Raw genomic sequence first — 20,830 nt, 5'->3', positions numbered from 1 at the left:
GTGAAGTATTTTTTCATTTCTAATATAACTGTAATGGTGGACATCCCTAATTTAGTTGTAACAGCTAGAAATTATCTTGGCATCTTAAGAAACTCCCTGTCACCTTTGAAATTAGTAACATGCTTTACCCAACTCCCTGTGGGGGTTTTATAGTCTACTTTGGACCAACCTGTCTTCACTAATTTGGGAAGGGGTGCAATTTTCATAAATTAGGGGGGAAATCTAGGCTACTGTCCATGATTTATGAAAAATCTTTTTGTTCAAAAATCTCTATAATATTGTATTTCCTTTTTACTTATTCTGTAATTAGGTTTATATTTAAAAAGAGTACCCACTAATTCAAGAATTCCCATAAGATGTGAACAAGTCCATATCTGTTTCAGATATCCCTTAATATTATAAAATCCTGTTTCTACCTAAGTTAGGTTAGTGCCAAGATATGGCACATTACCAGTACACTACCTCCTTCAAATGAGTTTCTCTATATTAGGTGCTCTGTCCTGACTCTTCTTTCCTTTACACTTCCTCTTTGATGAGATACCACCTGCTTCTAGCATTTTGGCTCCTGGTCAGGTGTTTCATCTTGAGAGCATTCAATGAATAGTCATTAGTGATTTCTAACCAACATTAGCAAAATCACTATATATCCTATGAATGCTTCAAGTTATTTTTACTACTTAAAGGAATGTCTATATGACACTGGTCTCTAATCGCTGGGGATCTAAAAAATGGTAAGTACCAAATGGCAGTAACAGCTTGTGTGTGCCAGAATGCTGAAGTAAGCTCAGGTTAATGTGCTGGATGAACCAGGAAGGAGTTGACCGTTACTTCCAGGCCTGCTGAGGGCTGTTCTCCAGCACTCCCTACATGAGAGCTATTGGCCAACGACAAGGTGGTTAAAACAACCTTGAGTAAGTATCAGAAGTGATCTGCCGCTATAGACACTTATGCCTCATTAGAGTGATGTAATTCACATTAGTGTCTTTGAAAACAGCAAACAAACTTGTTAAAAAGAATGTAATCCAACCCTGAGCATAGGTTTTAACTCCACTCTGTAGTCAATCCTCTTGTCTTTCCTTAACCTGTCATCTTAGAGGTTAAGAACCACAAGGAAAGGGTTAAGATGCTTATATACATACATGACTCCAGTGGAAGAAAAACAACATTATTAAATCTTATACCTTATCAAATAATGAAACTTTTAGATATTTGACCTTTTCTTTAATATTTACAAGGTATATAGAACCATTTAAGATGTAAATAAAAACTGAATAATAGCTATAATACACAATTTTTAATTTTGGAGTATTTTACCATTTCCTTAGTTTTTAGTAAAGCACTACTTGAGTTGAAAGAATATTGGACTCATTATACCTACATACAAATTGAAAGATTGCTTTGGCACTTTTTTTTCCAGTTATGATTAATCTTTTGGGGCAAGAAATTGAGTCTAGAAAATGAATAAATATAATACAGTGCTAAAAATGGGAAGAAAGCTATAGTTGCTTTCTGCAGAGAAATAAACATGTGATGGTTTGCTTTTACCCCGGGGCTTTGACTGATTTTTACATGGACAAAAAATACTTATTGTAATTGCTATTAAGCTTCAGTATCTCTTTGAGGCAGCTTCTAATAAAATCGGGTAACTTAAAAAATGTCTAACTTTGGTTAAAGAAATAAGAATTAAAAGTGAATGAGCTGCTTAAACTGAGCCCTGTGTTCTCTCACAGGTGAACCAGCAGATGGCTGGCATGAGTATGGGCAATGCGAACCCTGCACTGGGTTTTGCCCAGCCCCCCAGCACGACAGCAGGATGGTCTGGAGGCTCATCGGGTCAGACTCTCAGCACACAACTGTGGAAGTGAGGACTGCACATGAGTTTCATCCAGAGCTACCACCTACATTCCTTGCTGAAATGCATCTAGTTCCCCTGTTTATTCATGTACATATATATTTTTTCTTTTTCCCCATTTGTTCACATTAAGAATTATCTGATTGACTGTGTTGGTTTGTACTGATTAAATTTGATGTGGTGAAAAGCAGGTTGAGAAACTATTTTATGTCCAGGGCAGCTTTGCTCATAGTTCCCATAACTTCATAAACCGCATTATTTGAAAAGCTGCTCAGTCAACTTGCATAATCAGTTTTACTCAATAAAATTATAGCTCTAATGTTTGCATATAAGGAAAATAGTTATCATGTTAGTAATACCTCTAACAGTATAAACCCCACCCCCAAATTAGCCAGTAATCTCGTAGGAAGGTACTGTATGATCAAATGGTTAATCATAAATAGAATGTAAATGTATCACTGAGCACTGTTTTCTAGTGTATCAAAATTCTTTTATTTCATCATTTCCTTCACTGTGCTATTGTTATGATGTGCTTAACAGGGAACGTGGTTAGTGAAAGGAAGATAAACCTGGATGTTACTATAAAACTTAGTTTAACAATATTTAAAGAATTTGAATTTTATCTGCCTCTTGTAATTTGGATCTCCTCTTATGTACATAGTGCTAATATGAAGACCTTTCTCTGCACTATATGCAAACAGGGTAACTAAACAAAGCCACTTTCAGTCCTTGAAGGTATATCCAGGTTTATGACAGTAATTGTGTTTACATTTTATGGTGCCTAGTATTGACAAAATGTTCTATCCCTATATTAAATAGATGAATCCATAGACTTTTTTTTGTGGGTTTCATTTCCTACAGTGTATACTGCCACCAACCTTTTCTTAATGTTGCTAAGTCAGGAATTGGGGACAAAATACTTGTCATCTGTTTCTAAAACCTGTTCAGTTCTACCAAATATAAGGCCAAATGGGGAAAAAAAGAAAAGTATATAAGATACTAAAAATGGTACCTGCAGTGTCATTAGCTGTGCTGTACAAAGATCTTCCAGTTTAGTTGTAGAGAAAACATGCAGAACAAATGAAGACAAACACATTTTATACCAACTGATTAGCTTATGTTAACTGACAAGCTCTGTCTAAACAGATGTCCATCAGATGTCAATAAAGGCTGTTGTACTGAAGTAAAATGAACAATACCTGAATGCTCTGTAGCCTAACCTCCAAACGTCCTCTTCCACACCCACTGCTGCTCCCATTTACACCTCGATCTTCACTGTGTCCAGGTGGTACTTGGGCTCGTTGGCTAGATTAACCTTCTCTGTGCGAGTGTGCCACACAAGGACCTAAGGAGGGAGGGAAATCTTTGGGGTAGCCAGACTCAACACCAACATGCAGCTACATCAAGCAGCACATGTGAAATGAATACCTTGGTGCAGTTATTTGCTTTCGGTTCCAGTTCTTCAACGGTGGTTATCTGTTTTAGAAAGTCAGATTCTTGCATCCCTGGCTGGGATCCACGGCGCTTAAATACAGCTTTTGGATTGGACAAGATGACTTGAAGGCTTACAGCAAATCCTTTGTTAGAAGTTTTTTAAAAAAGCACAAAAAGAGAGAGACTTTAAAATATTGGTATACTTTTCTTCTTTCTATATAACCTTGGTCACATCAAGAGCAATTTTATATGCTACTATGTGCCAGGTCCTAGTTCACAAAGTTGAAAAGGAGCATTACCTGTATTACAGTCTCAAGAAGAAAAGCAGACATTACAATATAGTGTGCTCGGTGCCTTCACAGAGGTGTACACCGGCGGGGTGGGGGTGGGGGTGGGGACCTGTAAAAAGGCTAGTCTTGATAATAAAGGGTAGTTTCTACAAGCTGCTATTTCACAGAAGTCATCACACCCAACATTTGACACTCGGGGGCCACTAAGACCTAAATGTAGTGGGAAAGCATTCACACTCAGCCTAATTGAGCTTGAGGTAATTATTCGAGAGCCCGCCCAGTTCTGCCGCCTCTAACATCTCTGAGTGGATTATCAAAACCAGCACTGCCGAAACCGGTTTGGCTCAGTGGATAGAGCATCAGCCTGAGGACTGAAAGGTCCCGGGTTCGATTTGGACAAGGGCACGTACCTTGGTTGTGGGCACATCCCCAGTAGGTGTGCAGGAGGCAGCTGATCGATGTTTCTCTCTCATCGATGTTTCTAACTCTCTATCCCTCTCCTTCCTCTCTGTAAAAAATCAATAAAATATATTTTTAAAAAAACAAAAAAAAAAAACCAGCACTGGTTTTCCTTGAGTTTAGAAGACAGGGATAGAAGGAAAGTTAGTTTGCTAGAACGTGAATAATAAACACTCGGTTGGTTTCTTATGTGGTTCAAGCTGAAAAATGTGGGTTGGAAATTAGTGTAGGATATATTAGGCCATTTAATAAATTTGTTTTTTTATATTTCATTTAAAAAATATATGTAGTTTTATTGATTTCAGAGAGGGAAAGAGAAACATCAATAAGAGAATAATTGATCGGCTGCCTCCTGCACGCCCACACTGGGGATTGAGCCTGCAACCCGGGCATGTGCCCTGACCTGGAATGAAACTGACCTGGTTCATAGGTTGACACTCAACCACTGAGCCATGCAGGCCGGGCAGTATATTTCTTTTCTTTTTAGGAAATTATTGTCAATTTCCTTCAATGGTTTGGTCATAGGAAAGACAGTTACTATTTAATCTGTAGTTTAACAAATTGTGTTAAAGGCTTAGCCATTAAACACTCTATAAGCTATCTGAGCAAACAAACATTAAGACCTTTGTAACTGAAAGCCTGAAGCCCAGCCCGCTGTTAATGTCTAAGCTGACACTGTACAGTTAGGCACCCTCCCCATGTTAAAGCTACGAGGACCAATCCCTAGAAACGTTGCTTAGCAACTTTTGCCCTTCTCTACATTAACTGAATTGATTTATGCTTATTTTTGCAGAAGTATAGTTTGCAAAGTAAGGACCACATGATACGAGGCAGTAAAGGGGGAACTGTGAGGAAAACCACAACTTGCATTCTCATAACCTCTCCAGAGGCAAGACGGGCCAGTCCCATGTTCTAGAGGCTGCTGCCTTCATGGGAAAACTTCCCACTAAGCTGCATACAGACACCTTGGTACAGCGTGTGCTGAGTGAGGCAGGACAAAGAATCATAAAGCATTAGCCTGAGGACTGGTCCGAGTACATTTCACCAACCCTGGAGAGAGGCAGCACGTTCTAGCAGAAAGACGACAGAATCTGGAATTTGGAGCCTTTTGGTTTTGCCTGGTTCCTTGCACTTGGGACACTGGTCAAGTCCCTTCACCTTTGTTTCTGAAACTTGCCCCTTTTCTCATCTGCAAGAGAGGTGCCATACCTTCTCAACTTGGTGTCTGACGTAAAATTTGTGATTGGAGAAACTCCACTAACTGCAAAGCTCCCTTCAAAAGATACTACAGTATATAAATAATACCACTGTAATATCGTGAGGGGCAGGTGGGATTAGCCGTGAAAGTCTACGGCTTGTGAAAGTCTAGGTAGCCAGCCAGGCCACCTGCGTTTCCGGCCACTTTGCTAACAAGTCTGAAGCCTCCTCAGACAGAAGAGCCACAGGCTTCCTCAACCAAAAGCCAAGGTTCCAATTAACACACAACGCGTGACTTTTCTAGTAGGTCAGCTCCGATTTTAGTATTAAAAGGTTCCTGGCTTTTTTCGTGAGCTAGTAAATACGCTTCAGCTTTGTTTCTCTGAGGATCTGCCCTTCACCCTCTCACTGAAGCGGCTGGTCTGTTTCTCACGTGGTTTCATGGTGTTGGTTGTATGTATTTCCTCATTCTCATAAAAATACAGGGTCCAAACTCTGCAGAAGTCGTCCCGAAAATGAGAGGAAGCTACCCTGATCTGATTTCCTTCATTCCCCACTAAGACTTAAGTGCATTCATGGCATGGTGACCACTGGGGGATTCAGATTCAGATTATTTTCTTGCTCTCCTTAGCTCAGGGATATCCTCCTAGCTTTTAAAGCAGAGTCCCATGGCAAATCTGCAGCTTAAAGCAAGCAGACAGCCAGCAGTGGGGCTAATCACTCCTGCTCCAGGGCCCTTTCCGGGCCTCCCTGGGCAAGGGGATGGGCCTGCGAGGCTGGCACCCTGCAGAGGGATCTGAGTGGGCAGCTGACCAGAGGAGCCAAGTGGTTTTCTACTTCCTATCACGCAGTGGGGTGGGGCAGTTCAGATGCTCTTCACTCCCACCTCCACTTTCTCTGCCAGGCTCCAGCTCGGGAGCTCTCCACAGGAGGCAGGTCGCAGGGAGCACAGCACACGGGAGCACAGCACACGGGAGCAATGTTAACTAGGCCAAGCCCTGGTGCCTTCTGGGGAATCATCTGACCTGCTGGGAAGCCTGGGAGAGAGCTCGCCCTCTGGAAGCAGGACCTTTAGCTCCTAAACCATTGCTTTCAACCCAGGACGGATATCTTGACTCGGCTCCATTTCAAACTATAGATGCCTCACATATTACATCTACCCTTCACTATTTTTAGTGAAATTAATTTAGCTTTAAAGATGTTTGTAGCGGCTATTGAGATACTCTGAGCCTCACAAAAATCATGGGAGTAGGATCCTCTGTCCTGGTCAGTTGTGTAAAAAATAAAGTACAAATGAAACCTGGTTATGCTGTAAACGCAGGACTTCCTGACTTCTAGTGGCACGGAGGATGGGTAAAGATCTATCCCCTCTCGGTCAGAGGGACAGGGCCTGCTTTAGTAGATGTTTATTGATTAATAAATGGAAACATTTGGAAGACATTCAAAGTCCAACAAGTAATTTCTATTTGGGGACAAGATGGAGCAACAAGGGCTGGGTTTTCCCTGCTCTCTTACCTAAATCCAGATAAAATGTTTGAAAAAATGGTTTCTAGACATTGGGAAAGAGGCATGCAGGACAAAGATCTCTGAAAAAGAAAAACACAAGCCCCACAGTTGCCTCAGCTTCTTGTCTGAAGGGAGTGGTCCACAGGCTGCACCGTGGGGAGGGAACTCACAGCTCTGCATCCCTAAAGCTGAGGAAACAGCAGGGGCCGAGCCAGCGAGAACCCACAGCACAGAGCACCACAGGGAGCCTCCGGTCTGCAGAGGGCTCTGCTCACTTCCGACTGGAGATCAGAAAATGCTCTTGTAACTCCCTGCGGCCCAGTGAAGAGCCTGGAGAGAAGCAGGTGGGCGGATTCTTGGCGCTCACTCAGGGCGGGTTAGGTCCCATTCCCAGCAGCCAGTGGAATGGTAGCTGGGGCACCTGGAAGGGAGCTGGAAGATTATTGTGTTCACTGTGAGGTCACATCAGCCCTAACCTAAAGGTTGAGCTGGTTCTGCTATCAAACCTTTAAGAGCAAGCCCGGAAAGGATCACAATGCTTCTGAATAACGTAGTTGTATCCCAGAAAAATGTAAAATACACAAAAGGGGAGGCAGTTCAGATGCGCTTCACTCCTAATGTGGATGTGTGTGTATAAATGTATGGTATACATAATATATAAAACAAATAAGCATGTATCTTTATAGTACCTAGCAACATAAAATTCAAAATGCCTGATACAAAAATTCCCAGGTGTACAAAGAGGCAAGAAACTATAATCCTGTAATTAAAAGAAAAATCAGTCAACAGAAACAAACCCAGAAATGACACTGGTGGCAGAATTATAGAACAAGGACATTAAAACATTATAAATATTCTTCACATATTCAGAAAGGCAGGGGAAGATTGAACATGCCAAGCAGAGATATGGAAGACATAAAAAGTCATAAAGTGCTGGCCACAGTGGCTCAGTGATTGAGCATTGACCTATGAACCAGGAGGTCATGGTTTGATTCCCAGTCAGAGCACACACCTAGGTTGTGGGTTCAATCCCCAGTAGGGGGTGTGCAGGAGGCAGCCAATCAATGATTCTCTCTCATCACTGATGTTTCTATCTCTCTCCCTTTCCCTTCCTCTCTGAAATCAATAAAAATATATTTAAAAATATAAAATAAAAAGACTCAAAGTGATCTCATTGTGATGAAAAATACCATGTCTTATGATGAAAAACCTAGTGGCTAGGATTAACATGATAACACATTAGAAGACAATGACAGAAACTACTAAAAGGAAACACAAACACGGATGTGAATACAGAAACAGAGTAAAGGACTGAAAGGTGGGAGAAGGTGATAGAAACATATTTGAAGAAATAACTGAAAATTTTACAATTTTAAAAAATCCTAAGGATACATAAGACAGACAACACTAACAACCAACTTGACATTCACAGAGCAAGCCACCCCAGGGCAGCAGAAGGCACAATCTTTTCAAGTACACATGGTACATTATCAAGATAAGCTTATGGTAGGGCCATGAATCAAGTCTCAATAAATTTAAAAGAATACAAATTGTACAAAATATTTCTCTGACCGCATGGAATTAAAATAGAAATCAATAATATAAAGACATCTGGAAAATCTAATATTTGGAAACTAAACAACATAATTCTAAAGATACGGCTCAAAGGAGGAATCAAAGGGAATGAAAACAGAACAAGCTACCAAAATCTATGGATGGCATTTACAGTAGTACTTACATGGAAAATGAGTATTATTTTAAAAGTACTAAACACTTTTATTAGATAAAAAGGTCTTGACTCAATGTCTTAAGTTCCTACCTTTATACACTAGAAAGAGTAAATGAAACCCAAAGTGAATAGTAAAAAAAAGATATGAATAAATAAAAGAGCCAAAATCACTGAAATAGAAATGGAAAACAATAGAGAAGATCCGTGAAATTTAAACCATGCCCTTTGGGGGAAAAGGTCAACAAAATTGATAATATCTACCCAAACTGAGGGAAAAAAAAGAGAATACACAAATTACCAATACCAGAATGAGAGAGGAGTAGCAGTACACATTCTGTAAAACATTCAAATGATAACAAAGGAGTATTATGAGCAACTTTATGGCAGTAAATTTCAAAATACAAAAATGGACAAATTCCTTGAAAGATATAAGCCATCAAAGCTCTCATGAAGAAATGGTCCGAATAGCCTTTCACCCATTAAATAAATTTATAGTTGAAAATCACAATACTCCTCAAACTATCCCAAAAAATTCACAAGGAAGGAAGACTCCCAAGCTAATTTTACAAGGCCAGCATTATCCTAATTCCAAACCCTACACTACACAAAAAGGAAATTATAGGCCAATTTCCCTGATGAACATAGATGCTAAAATCCTCAACAAAATATTAGGAAATTGGACCCAGCAATATATTAAAAAGATCATACATCAGGAACAAGTGGGATTTATTCCAGTGGTGCAAGGTTGGTACAATATTTGCAAATCAATAAATGTGATACATCACATAAACAAAATGAAGGGTGAAAACACATGATCATATCAATAGACGCAGGAAAAGCATTCGACAAAATCCAGCACCCATAAAGATAAAAACTCAACCAAATGGGAACAGAGGAATCATACCTCAATATAATAAACGCCTTACATGAAAAACCTATAGCCACTGTAATACTCAATAGGCAAAAATTGTTTCCCTTAAGATCAGGAACAAAACAGGGATGCCCACGTTCACCACCCTTATTCAACAGTGTTGGAAGTCATAGCCACAACAATCAGAAAATAAAAGGCATCCAAATTGGAAAGGAGGAAGTAAAACTGTCATTATCTGCAGATGACAAGGTATTGTATATTGAAAACCCTAAAGAACCCACCATAAAATACTAGATTTAATAAATTGGCAAGTAGCAGGATACAAAATCAACCTCCAGAAATCAATGGCATTTTTATATCCCAATAATGAACTCTCAGAAAGAGAAACTAAAAAAGCAACCCCATTTACCATTGCAACAACAAAAAAATAAGATACCTAGAAGAAAACATAGGCAGTAAAATCTCAGACATCTGTTGGAGCAATATTTTTGCTCATTATGTCTCCGAGGGAAAGGGAAAATAAACAAATGGGACTACATCAGATCAAAAAGCTTCTGCACAGCTAAAGAAACCATCAGCAAAGGAAAAAGGTAATTCACAGTATGGGAGAACATATTTGTCTATGATTCATCAGATAAGAGGTTAATCTCCAAAATATATAAAGAAGTTATACAACTCAACACCAGAAACACAAACAATCCTATTTAAAAAATGGGCAAAGGCCTGACTAGGCATTTCTCCAAAGAGGACATAGAGATGCCCAAGAGACATATGAAAAAATGCTCAAGGTCACTAATTATCAGAGATGTATCACCTCATACCTGCCAGAATGGCTAACATTAATAAGTCAACAAAAAATAAATGCTTGCCCTAACTGGTTTGGCTCAGTGGATAGAGCGTCGGCCTGCGGACTCAAGGGTCCCGGGTTCGATTCTGGTCAAGGGCATGTACCTTGGTTGCAGGCACATACCCAGTAGGGAGTGTGCAGGAGGCGGCTGATCGATGTTTCTCTCTCATCGATGTTTCTAACTCTCTATCCCTCTCTCTTCCTCTCTGTAAAAAATCAATAAAATATACTTTAATAAATAAATAAATAAATAAATAAATAAATAAATAAATAAATAAATGCTGGTGAGGAGGTGGAGAAAAGGGAACCCTAGTACACTGCTGATAAGAATGCAGACTGGTGCCCTAGCTGGTTTGGCTCAGTGGATAAAGTGTCAGCCTGCGGACTGAAGGGTCCCAAGTTTGATTCTGGTCAGGGGCACATGCCGGGGTTGCAGGCTCCATCCCCAGGAGGGGGCATGAAGGAGGCAGCCGATCAATGATTCTCTCATCATTGATGTTTCCATCTCTCCCTCCCCTTTCCTCTCTGAAACCAATAAAAATATATACTAACCAGTGACCCAGCGCGTGAAATCGCACAACACCCAGACCCATGGGAAATCGTGCGAGACCCGGGACCCGAGACCCCACCGCGCCGCAGGACTCCCCCAAGCCCGCCACGCTGCGAGACCCAGAGTCAAGTCCCGCCACACCGTGGGACCCAGAGTCAAGTCCCCACCCACCTGTGCACGCCTCACCGCACACGCAGCCTCCTGCTGACTGGTCCTTGGTTGTTACGGCGTTAGGGCCACTGGGTTTTTATAATATCCTATCTAATAAAGAGGGAATGTGCTAATTGACCTTCACACCATCGCAAAAGATGACGGCGTCCACAGCCAATAAGGAGGAACTATGCTAATTGACTGCCATGCCCTCAAAGATGGTGACGCTCACAGACAATAAGGAGGGAATATGCTAATTGACTGTCACGCCCTCAAAGATGGCAGCGCCCAAAGCCACAAGATGGCAGCGCCCAGTTCCCTCAGCCCCACCGGGCGGCAGGCGTGCAGCACACCTGCCTCTGGAGTCCCCCAGTCCCCTCAGCCCCCCAGCCACCCAGGGCCAGCCCGAGGTGCAGGCAAGCCTTGGATAGTGGCTGCCCAGTTGCTCAGGGCCACCCGAGGCTCAGGTAACCAGCACCGGCCAAGGCTTGTGCTTCCGGCAGTGGCAGCAGCAGAGGTGTGATGGGGTGTTGCCTTCCCCTGATCGCTGGGTCGCCTCCTGCCCCTGATAGCTCCAGGACTGTGAGAGGGGGCAGGCCGGGCTGAGGATCCCCCCTCCAGTGCATGAATTTTAATGCCCCAGGCCTCTAGTAGATAATATAAAAAAGAATGCAGACTGGTGCAGCCACTATGGAAAACAGTAATGAGTTTCCTCAAAAAAATAAAAAATGGAACTGTCATTTTCCCCAGCAATCCCACTTTAGGGAATACATCCTAAGAATCAAATTGGCCTTTTTAGGATATGATTAAATGGCTTTTAATATATTTATAACTCTGAGTACATTTTTTGAAAAGACTATTCTTTCTCTATTGAATGGTCTTGGCACCTGTGGCAAAAATCAACTGACCATAAATGTAAGTTTATTTCTGGACTTTCAGTTTATTTCCATTGAGTCACATGTTTATGCCAGTACCACACTGTCTTTACTACTGTAGCTTTATAATAAGTTTTCAAATCAGGAAGTGTGAGTCTTTCAACCCTGTTATTTTTTAAGATTGTTTTGGCTATTGTGAGTCCCTTGCTTTCCTATATACTAGTAAATGTCCAACAGGTAAATTAAAAGGTGCTGAACATCACTAATCATCAGGAAAATGCAAATCAAAAACCACAATGAGCTATCACCTCACACCTGCTAGAATGCCTATTATGAAAAAGACAAGAAATAATACGTGTTGGCTCAGGAGCTATTCTTCTCAAACTATTCCAAATAACTCAAGAGGAGGGAAGACTCCCAAGCTCATTTTACAAGGCCAGCATCACTGATCAAAATCACAGACGTTACAAAAAAAAAAAAAAGTTATAAGCCAATCCCTGATGAACATAGAAGCAAAAATCCTCAACAAATACTAGCAAACCAAATTCAGCAATACATTAAAAAGATCATACAGGCCTTTGTAGAGCCAAGGTGGGAGGCTCAGACCAGGAGGTAGAAAGAACTTGGGCCAAGGAGGGGTGATGCTAAGTGCCCTTCACCCAGGACGCAGGCTGGCCCGGGGGCTACCACGCTGCTCCTGCTGAGCACTGCAGTGGCCAAGGCCCTGCCATCGCCCACCCTCTGACCGCTGATTTATTCCAAGCAGTACACGGAAACCTCTCTTACCATTTCCAGTCACAGCCTCGACACTGCCAATTTGAACCTGTGGGAAGATGGTTTGAAGCTTTTGTTAAGAGAAACAGAAATGCTTCTGCCTCTTTTCAGAAACTGGAGGAGAATAAGGAGTTACCAGAAAAATCAGAAGATGAAGAATGCAGTTAGAAGAATTCCCCATGCTGAAAACACTGGATCCAGCGACTGACAGCACCAAGACCACTATGCAGCACTTGGGCTGGGCCATGTAAGATACAAAGCTCTGCAGACACAGACCAAAGCAGCTCATAAAGCAATGGTTTTAAAACATCACCCAGACGAATGGAAAGCAGCTGGCGCACCGACAAGAGAAGGAGATAATGACTACTTCACTTGCATTGCTAAAGCTTATGAAATGTTATCTGATCCAGTGAAAAGACCAGCGTTTAACAGTGCAGATCCTACTTTGGATAACTTGGTTCCTTCTAAAAGTGAAGCAAAGGATAATTTCTTCCAAGTGTTTGAAAGAAATTCCAGATGGTCAAATAAAAAAAAAATGTGCGCCTAAACTTGGTGATATGAATTCATGATTTGAAGATACAGATGTATTTTATTCTTTCTGGTATAATTTTTATTCTTGGAGAGAATTTTCTTATTTAGACCAAGAATAAAAAAACCAGAATGTCCTGATGAGAGGAGGACTTAAAAGCAGAACAGAGCAAGAAGAGCACAAAGGAAAAAGAGGAAACGGACAGGATAAGAACAGTAGTTGACAATGCATACAGCTACAATCCAAGAATAAAAAATTAAGGAAGAAGAAAAGGCCAAGAAAGAAGCAGAAAAGAAAGAAAAAGCAGAAGCAAAATAGAAGGAGCAAGAAGCGAAAGAAAATCAAAGACAAGCTGAATTAGAAGTTGCTTGTTTAGCTAAAGAGAAAGAAGAGGAAGAAATTAGACAAGAAGCTCTACTGGCAAAGAAGGAAAAACACGCCCAGAAAAGACATTAAAATGGAAAGGCAAAAACTTTGAAACTCATGCAAGACCTGAAATCACTTTTCTGAGAATGAGGATAGTGGGTTAAAATGATGGAAGAAATGGAAAAACTGTGATTGCCTTGAACTAGCAAGTTTACAGTGCTGGAATGAAACACACCATCAACAAAGAAGTAGTGGCGGGGGGGGGGGGGGGGGAGGAGAAGAAATAAATGAGCAAATCAGAAAAGAGAAAGAAATAAATGCATCCAAACTGGAAAAGAAGTAAGCCCTGGCTGGGTAGTTGAGTTGTTTGGAGCATGGTCCCAATGCACCAGGGTTGCAGGTTCAATCCTTGTTGGGGCACGAGCAAAAGTCAGCCAATGAATGTATGAATAGGTGGAACAGCAGATAGATGTCTCTCTCTCTCTCTCTCTCCCCCCCCCCCCCCTTTTCCTCTCTCTCAAACCAATTAAATTTTTTTTAAGAAAGTAAAACTCATTATTTGCAGGTGATATGATACTATGCATACAGAACCCTATAAAAATTCCACCCCAAATTATTACAACTGATAAATATATTCACTGAAGTAGCAGGATACAAAATTAATATTCAGAAGTTAGTTGCATTTTTATTTTATTATTATTTTTAAAATATATTTTGATTCAGAGAGAGGAAGGGAGAGGGAGAGAGACAGAAACATCAATGATGAGAGAGAATCACAAATTGGCTGCCTCCTGCACACCCTCTACTAGGGATCAAGCCTGCAACTCAGGGGCATGTGCTCTGACCAGGAATCAAACCACAACCTTCTGGCTCACTGGTTGATTCTTAACCACTGAGCTACACTGGCAAGGCTTGGTTGCATTTTTATACACCAACAATGAACTATCAGAAAGAGAAATTACTAAAACAATCACATTTATAATTGCATCAAAAAATAAAATACCTAGGAGTAATTTAAAAAAAAATATGTTTTTATTAACTCTTTTTTAGAGAGAGACAAAAGGAAAGGGAGGGAAAGAGAGAGAAACATCGATGTGAGAGAAAAACATTGATCAGCTGCCTCCCACACCCACCGTGACCAGGGATTGAGCCAACAACATGGGCATGTGCCCTAACTGGGAATGGAACCGGTAACCTTTTGCTAGACAAGACAACGCTCAACCAACTGAGCTACACTGGCCAGGGCCTATGAATAAATTTAACCAAAGAGGTAAAAGATCTGTAGTCAGAAAACTGTACAACATTAAAGAAATTAAAGAAGATACGAAAAAATGGAAACATATACTGTGCTCATGGATAGGCAGAATTAACATCATTAACATGTCCATATTACCCAAAGCAATCCATAGATTCAATGCAATCTTCATCAAAATACAAATGGCATTTCCAGAGCACTAGAACGAATAATCCTAAAATTTGTATGGAACTACTGAAGACCCTGAATAGCCACAGCAACCTTGAGAAAGAAGAACCAAGCTGGGAGTATCAAACTACCTAATATCAAACTATACTACAAAGCTATAGTAATCAAAACAGCATGGTAATAGCATAAAAACAGATGAGTAAATCAGTGGAACAGAATAAAGAGCCCAGAAATAAACCCACGCCGTTGTGGTCGATTAATCTATGACAAAGGAGGCAAGAATATACAATGGAGTTAAGACATTCTCTTCAACAAGTGGCATTGGGTAAATTGGACAGATACATGCAAAAAGAATGGAACTAGACCACCTTCTTACACCACACACAAGAATAAACTCAAGATGGATCAAAGACTGAAATGTAAGACCTGGAACCATAAAACTCCTAAAAGAAAACATAGGCGGTAAACTCTTTGACGCTGCTCTTAGCAATATTTTTTCCTTATATATCTCTTATGACAAGGAAAACAAATGAAAAAACAAACTAAGACTCATCAAACTAAAAAGTTTTTGTGAGAAAACCATCAACAAAACAAAAAGGCAACCTACAAAATGGAAGAAAGTATTCATCACTGATACATCCAATAAGAGGTTAATATCCAAAATATAGAAAGAACTCATACAACTTAACACCAAAACAAATAAACAAACAAAAACCCAACACACACACACACACACACACACACACACGCACACGCACACGCACACAAAACAATCTGATTTAAAAATGGACAGAGGACCTAAACACGCATTTCTCCAAAGATGTAAAGTACAGTGTGGTGACCATAGTTAATAACACTGTACTGTATCTTTGAAGGTTGCTAAGAAAGTACATCTTAATAGTTCTCATCACAAGAAGAAAAAAACCTTTACTGTGTGGTGACGGTTAAGTAGAATTATTGTGGTCATCATTTTGCAATTTATATAAATATAGAATCATTACTCCATACATCTGAACCTAAAATAATGTTATATATAAACTATATCTCAATAAAAATGGGTAACTTCTTAAGTGCTTTTATTTCATAATCTTGTACCTTCCAGCTTTGGCATCTGTGAACTATTCAACTGAAAAACAAATACGTGAATAATAGTGTTTCAGGAATCATTTTCACTAGATTTAAATCAGCTATAGAGAGCAAAAGCAAGGGCTATATTAAAGGAATGTGTCCTTTATTTATTTACCATCACCTCTAAATTGCCACTGTTCCATGCAAGTGTTTATACAGGTTTTCATGGTTCTAAGGCTGAATATGCTTTGTAACAGCCATGATAAAGATTCCTTCCTAATCTATTGCTTCCCAAGTGCAGACAAAACTACAGCTTTCCACACTTACTTCCAATTATACTTTAGAATAATTTTCTTCTAGTGCAGAAAGGAGCGAGAAGCATGGCCTGTTAAGTAGGCTGTTCGTCTGCCCTGGGATACCGGCGGAAACTTTGATTGCTTCAGGGAAAACCATTCTAAAAAGAATGCTCATCTAGTTTTAAAAGCTCCTCAAGAGCTATTTAGCAGCCATTGTTCCCTGTGGAAAAAAATAGAACATTTTTCACTTCTGAGAAGCATTCTTTATTTAATCTAGGAACGATTCATTTAAATCTTGACTCCGAAAACAATAAACCATCTCAGAAAACCAAGCCTGCTAAGGAAACAATCAGGAGGCTGAACAAGGATGAAAACTTGATCCTAAGAATAAAATAAGCTTAATTAACTGAATACTAAAAATATCCGTGAGTGACTTCCTAGTAGGCTGGTCGCGGGGCGTGAAGGCATGCCTACTATTGAAGTCTAGAGGGGGGAGTGGTTCTGTTGGCTAGACAGCCAGCAGGGCTCCGCTGGGAAATGAACCGTGTGTGTGGTGAGAACGGCAGAATCAACAGGCTTGGCGCTGCCGGTGTGAGAATCACCGTCTCGTGCCTTATGTCACCTTTGAGATGTTCTACTCTACGTTATCCGTGACTACTACTGAAGGTGCCCCTAAGCCGCGCTACCCCAACCCAGAAAACACAGGAGAACGGGTGGAGAAGATACCTGTGTAACCAACTCTCTTCAAACCCCAGTGTGTAAAAGTAAAATAATTTTTAAAGTAACAAGAGTTGTCAAGGACATGTAGAAATTGGAACTCTTGTGCATTGTTCATGGGACCATAAAATGATGCAGCCATTTGGGAAAAAATATGGCGGTTCCTCAAATATACAATTTCCATGTGATGCAGCAATGCCACTTCTAGGTATAAACCCAAAATAACTGGAAGCAGTGGGACTTCAACAGTGACTGTGCACCACGTTCATAGCAGTATTCAGAATAGCCCAACGGTGGAAACAACCGAATGTGCGTGAAGGATGAATGGATAAACAGAACGTGGTCTATATGTACAATGAAAAATTATTCACTTTTAAAAAGGAATGAATTCTGACATGCTATAACATGCACAAACCTTGAAAACATACTAAGTAAAATAAGCTAGACACAAAGGACAAATACTGTATAATTCCACTTATGTGAAATGCCGAGCACAGTCTAACTCACAGAGAAAAAGTAGAACGGTGGGTACCAGGGAAGGGATTGGGGGGGTTTGTGATGATGATCAACCTCTAGAGATGGATGGTGGTGATGGTGGCACAATGTGAATGTTCTTAATGCCACTATACACTTAAAAATGTTTAAAAAGATCCCAGCTGGTGTGGCTCAATGGTTGAACATCGAATTATGAACCAGGAGGTCATGGTTCAATTCCTGGGTATAGGGCACATGCCCAGGTTGTGGGCTCCATCCCCAGTAGGGGACGTGCAGGAGGCAGTAATGATTTTCTCTCATTATTGATTTTTCTATCTCCTTCCTCCTCTGAAATCAATATATTTTTTAAAAATATATTTTATTGATTTTTTACAGAGAGGAAGAGACAGGGATAGAGAGTTAGAAACATCGATCAGCTGCCTCCTGCACACCTCCTACTGCGGATGTGCCTGCAACCAAGGTACATGCCCTTGACCGGAATCGAACCTGGGACCTTTCAGTCAGCAGGCTGACACTCTATCCACTGAGCCAAACCGGTTAGGGCTCAATATATTTTTTAAATGGTTAAAACGATAAATGTTTTTGCATATTTTACCACTATAAAAAACACATTTGCATTTCCAGTGCACAACTTATATTGTTGGTGGTGCTTTTCCATTGCTATGACTTAATAAAAACGACAACAACAAAAAACTCCTTTCCTGTGCTCAAATTTTCTTCTGGCTTGACCAATGGAAGTGCTTTCCATGGAAATAATTTTACTGAGCATTCTCAAATGTTTTGTCGTGTGGGGCTATCTCACCTCAAACCTCCAAAATGGCTTGGGAGGGAGCCATGTCTACCAATGGACTACAATGAACCACAGGAAGGAACGCGAGAGTAGCCTGTGGCCACCTACACTAGCTGTTCTTAACACTGGCTGCATTTTATAATCACCTCAGGACTTAGAAAAATATATACACACACCCAATACCAGGCCCCACCCCCAGAGATTATGGTTTAATTGATCAGCAACAGAGCCCAGGTCTGGGTATTTTTTTCAAAGCTCCAGGGGTAATTCTGATGTGTAGTCAGAGACCTACGAATTAGACCCTCCTTACACAGCTTTCTGGAGTACAGCTCAATATTCCCCCTTTAAAAAAATCTGACCATTAAAGAATAATGGCAATGTGATCTCAGAAGGAAGAAGAGGCTGTATCTTTTAATTTTGATAATCTTTAAACTAGAAAAGAAAAAGTTAAAATTCACGAACTCAGCAAAAATTTATTCAAGCTCCCACTGCCAGGGGCTGCTCTGACCTGGAGGTGCCAGGGGAAGACCTGGGAGCCCTCTCTCCCCCAGAGCCGACGACGCAGGGGCAGGCAGGACGTGGACTCGAGCGCCACCTCAAGGACAAGTGAGAAAGTGCAGGATCCTAGGGATATGTGTGGGAGCTTCATGGAGAAAGTGACTCCTGCACCACTGAAGCTTTTTGAGAGGTGGCTAGAAATCAGCCAGGTGAACACGGGAAGACAGTGACGCTCCCCACTCTGGGCTGAGGGCAGTGGATGCCACTCTTTTTTTTTTTTTTTTTAAAATATATTTTATTGATTTTTTACAGAGCGGAAGTGAGAGGAGGGATAGAGAGTTAGAAACATCGATGAGAGAGAAACATCGATCAGCTGCCTCTTGCACGCCCCCTACTGGGGATGTGCCCGCAACCAAGGTACATGCCCTTAACCGGAATCGAACCTGGGACCCTTGAGTCCGCAGGCCGACGCTCTATCCACTGAGCCAAACCGGTTTTGGCATGATGCCACTCTTAATTACCGCAGGCCCATCCGCCTGGGGCAATGCTGGGCTGACCCTGGCACTTGGCTGGATTTGAAAGGAGGTGGACTACAGTGCAGAGTGTTTGGGGATGTCAAGGGGCCCAAGAAGAACCCAGCTAACTTCTGAAGTCAGTGCAGAGAGAGAGACCAGTGGTAGTCACGGCAACCAATCTATGTGCCAAGGAAAACTGGCAAGCATGCCAGCCCCCAGGTCAGGGGTGCAGAGCAATAAGCTTTAATTCCTATTATTTGCACTAATAAATTGTCTATAACAGATTCCAAATGAGAATTATATCTACAGATGCTCTCCTAGGGGCTCTTAGGAAAGTCAAGGTGGTGAAAAAGGACCTCCCCCCCAACCTCCTTGTCACCTAATTAGAAAAGGTGAGACTTATTATTACCTTTTTTAATGTTTTCATTGATTTTTAGATAGAGAGTAAGGGAGAGGGAGAGAGATAGAAACATTGGAGAGAGAGACATACTGATCAGCTGACTCTTGCATACCCCCTACTGGGGATCGAGCCGGGCATGTGCCCGGACTGGGAATTGAACCCGGAACCTCTTGGTGCATGGGAGGACGCTCACTCCACTGAGCCACACCAGCCAGGCGAGACTCATCCTTTTAAGTTCTTCCTTGTGCCATCAGTCGTTGGTACAGAGAAGAATCCTGCCTTCTCAGCAGCAGGGCCAAGCTGACAAGCACAATACACTGAACACCTTGCAAATCTGAGTGTTATAAATGACATTTTCTTTTGAAAGCTCAAATGCTTTTTGTTTTTTTATTTTTTTTCAAATGCTGTTTGTTTAGTTTTTCAGCTGGGAAATTAAGAAAATGAACACATATCTGCTTCTCAACAACTTTTTAATAATCTTTTTGTTTTCTTTTTCTCTTGATAAGTCATTTTTTAATGGTGTTTTATCTAAAGCAAGATGTTTATCTCCACGTGCCATCCTACACAGAGTTAATTCACTGAATGATAATGAGCACAGGTCCATCAGCCAGCAAAGAGACGAAGTTCATCGCAAGCCCAAAGCAAAGAGTTTGCATGGCCTTACGAAAGGCCTTCAAGAATGATTTGAAATGACTAGATGCAGTGAGGATCCGAACATTCACAGAAGAGCAGGAGCTTCTGCGCGTATCTATTTTCACGTCAACCTCACCAAAAGGCAGGTGTCTGATCCCTAGTCTACAGTTAGGAAACCCAGAAATACAGCCTGCCTGTGCCCAAGCGGGGTCTGGGGTCAGCGATCCCCTACCCCAGTGGTCGGCAAACTCATTCGTCAACAGAGCGGCAAACCGCATGTGGCTCGCGAGCCGTGGTTTGCCGACCACTGCCCTACCCCACAACTGCCTGCCCCGGCCCAGATGTGGCCTCCACAATAACCAGTCACACAGCACTGAGCCGATTCCCCTGGACAAACGTGTGAGCCATTTAAGCCCAGAGACACAGCTGACCTTGCTTCTTGGTTAAGAGTGTAACAGTCATCGAGCGAATAGCGTTGTACCAGGTGCTGTGCGTGGGAGGCCTTGCTCGGGAAGACTTCCATCCCCTCTGCTCTGCAGATGAAGTCAACAGGGGCTCAGGGACCA

The 20,830-nt window shown here is 41.4% G+C and overlaps 2 protein-coding genes and 1 pseudogene across 6 annotated transcripts in view; 2 read left to right on the top strand and 1 right to left on the bottom strand.

The window, feature by feature from the left end:
- The window catches only part of SMAP1 (small ArfGAP 1), a 157,416-nt gene extending 154,734 nt beyond the window's left edge, over window positions 1-2,682 (top strand). For all 4 annotated transcript variants that reach the window (XM_080663704.1, XM_080663702.1, XM_080663703.1 and 1 more), the window contains one exon: window positions 1,731-2,682. In XM_080663704.1, the coding sequence (XP_080519830.1) occupies window positions 1,731-1,865 (135 nt within the window). In that variant the 3' untranslated portion in view covers window positions 1,866-2,682. The remainder of the gene's footprint in view (window positions 1-1,730) is intronic.
- A 365-nt stretch (window positions 2,683-3,047) lies between these two features.
- The window catches only part of B3GAT2 (beta-1,3-glucuronyltransferase 2), a 59,306-nt gene continuing 41,523 nt past the window's right edge, over window positions 3,048-20,830 (bottom strand). The window contains exons 3-4 of the mRNA XM_080663705.1: window positions 3,281-3,429; window positions 3,048-3,197 (exon numbers count right to left, since the gene is read on the bottom strand). Of these exons, the coding sequence (XP_080519831.1) occupies window positions 3,111-3,197; window positions 3,281-3,429 (236 nt within the window). The 3' untranslated portion in view covers window positions 3,048-3,110. The remainder of the gene's footprint in view (window positions 3,198-3,280; window positions 3,430-20,830) is intronic.
- LOC308245924 (dnaJ homolog subfamily C member 2-like) lies at window positions 12,577-16,950 on the top strand (annotated as a pseudogene). Its single transcript has 2 exons — window positions 12,577-13,677; window positions 16,883-16,950. The product of its transcript is annotated as a dnaJ homolog subfamily C member 2-like (transcript).

This window comes from Plecotus auritus (assembly GCF_963455305.1).
Source record: "Plecotus auritus genome assembly, chromosome: 4".
Lineage (NCBI taxonomy): Eukaryota > Metazoa > Chordata > Mammalia > Chiroptera > Vespertilionidae > Plecotus > Plecotus auritus.
The sequence above is the reverse complement of the archived record's forward strand: the minus strand, read 5'-3'. Positions and strand labels throughout refer to the sequence as shown.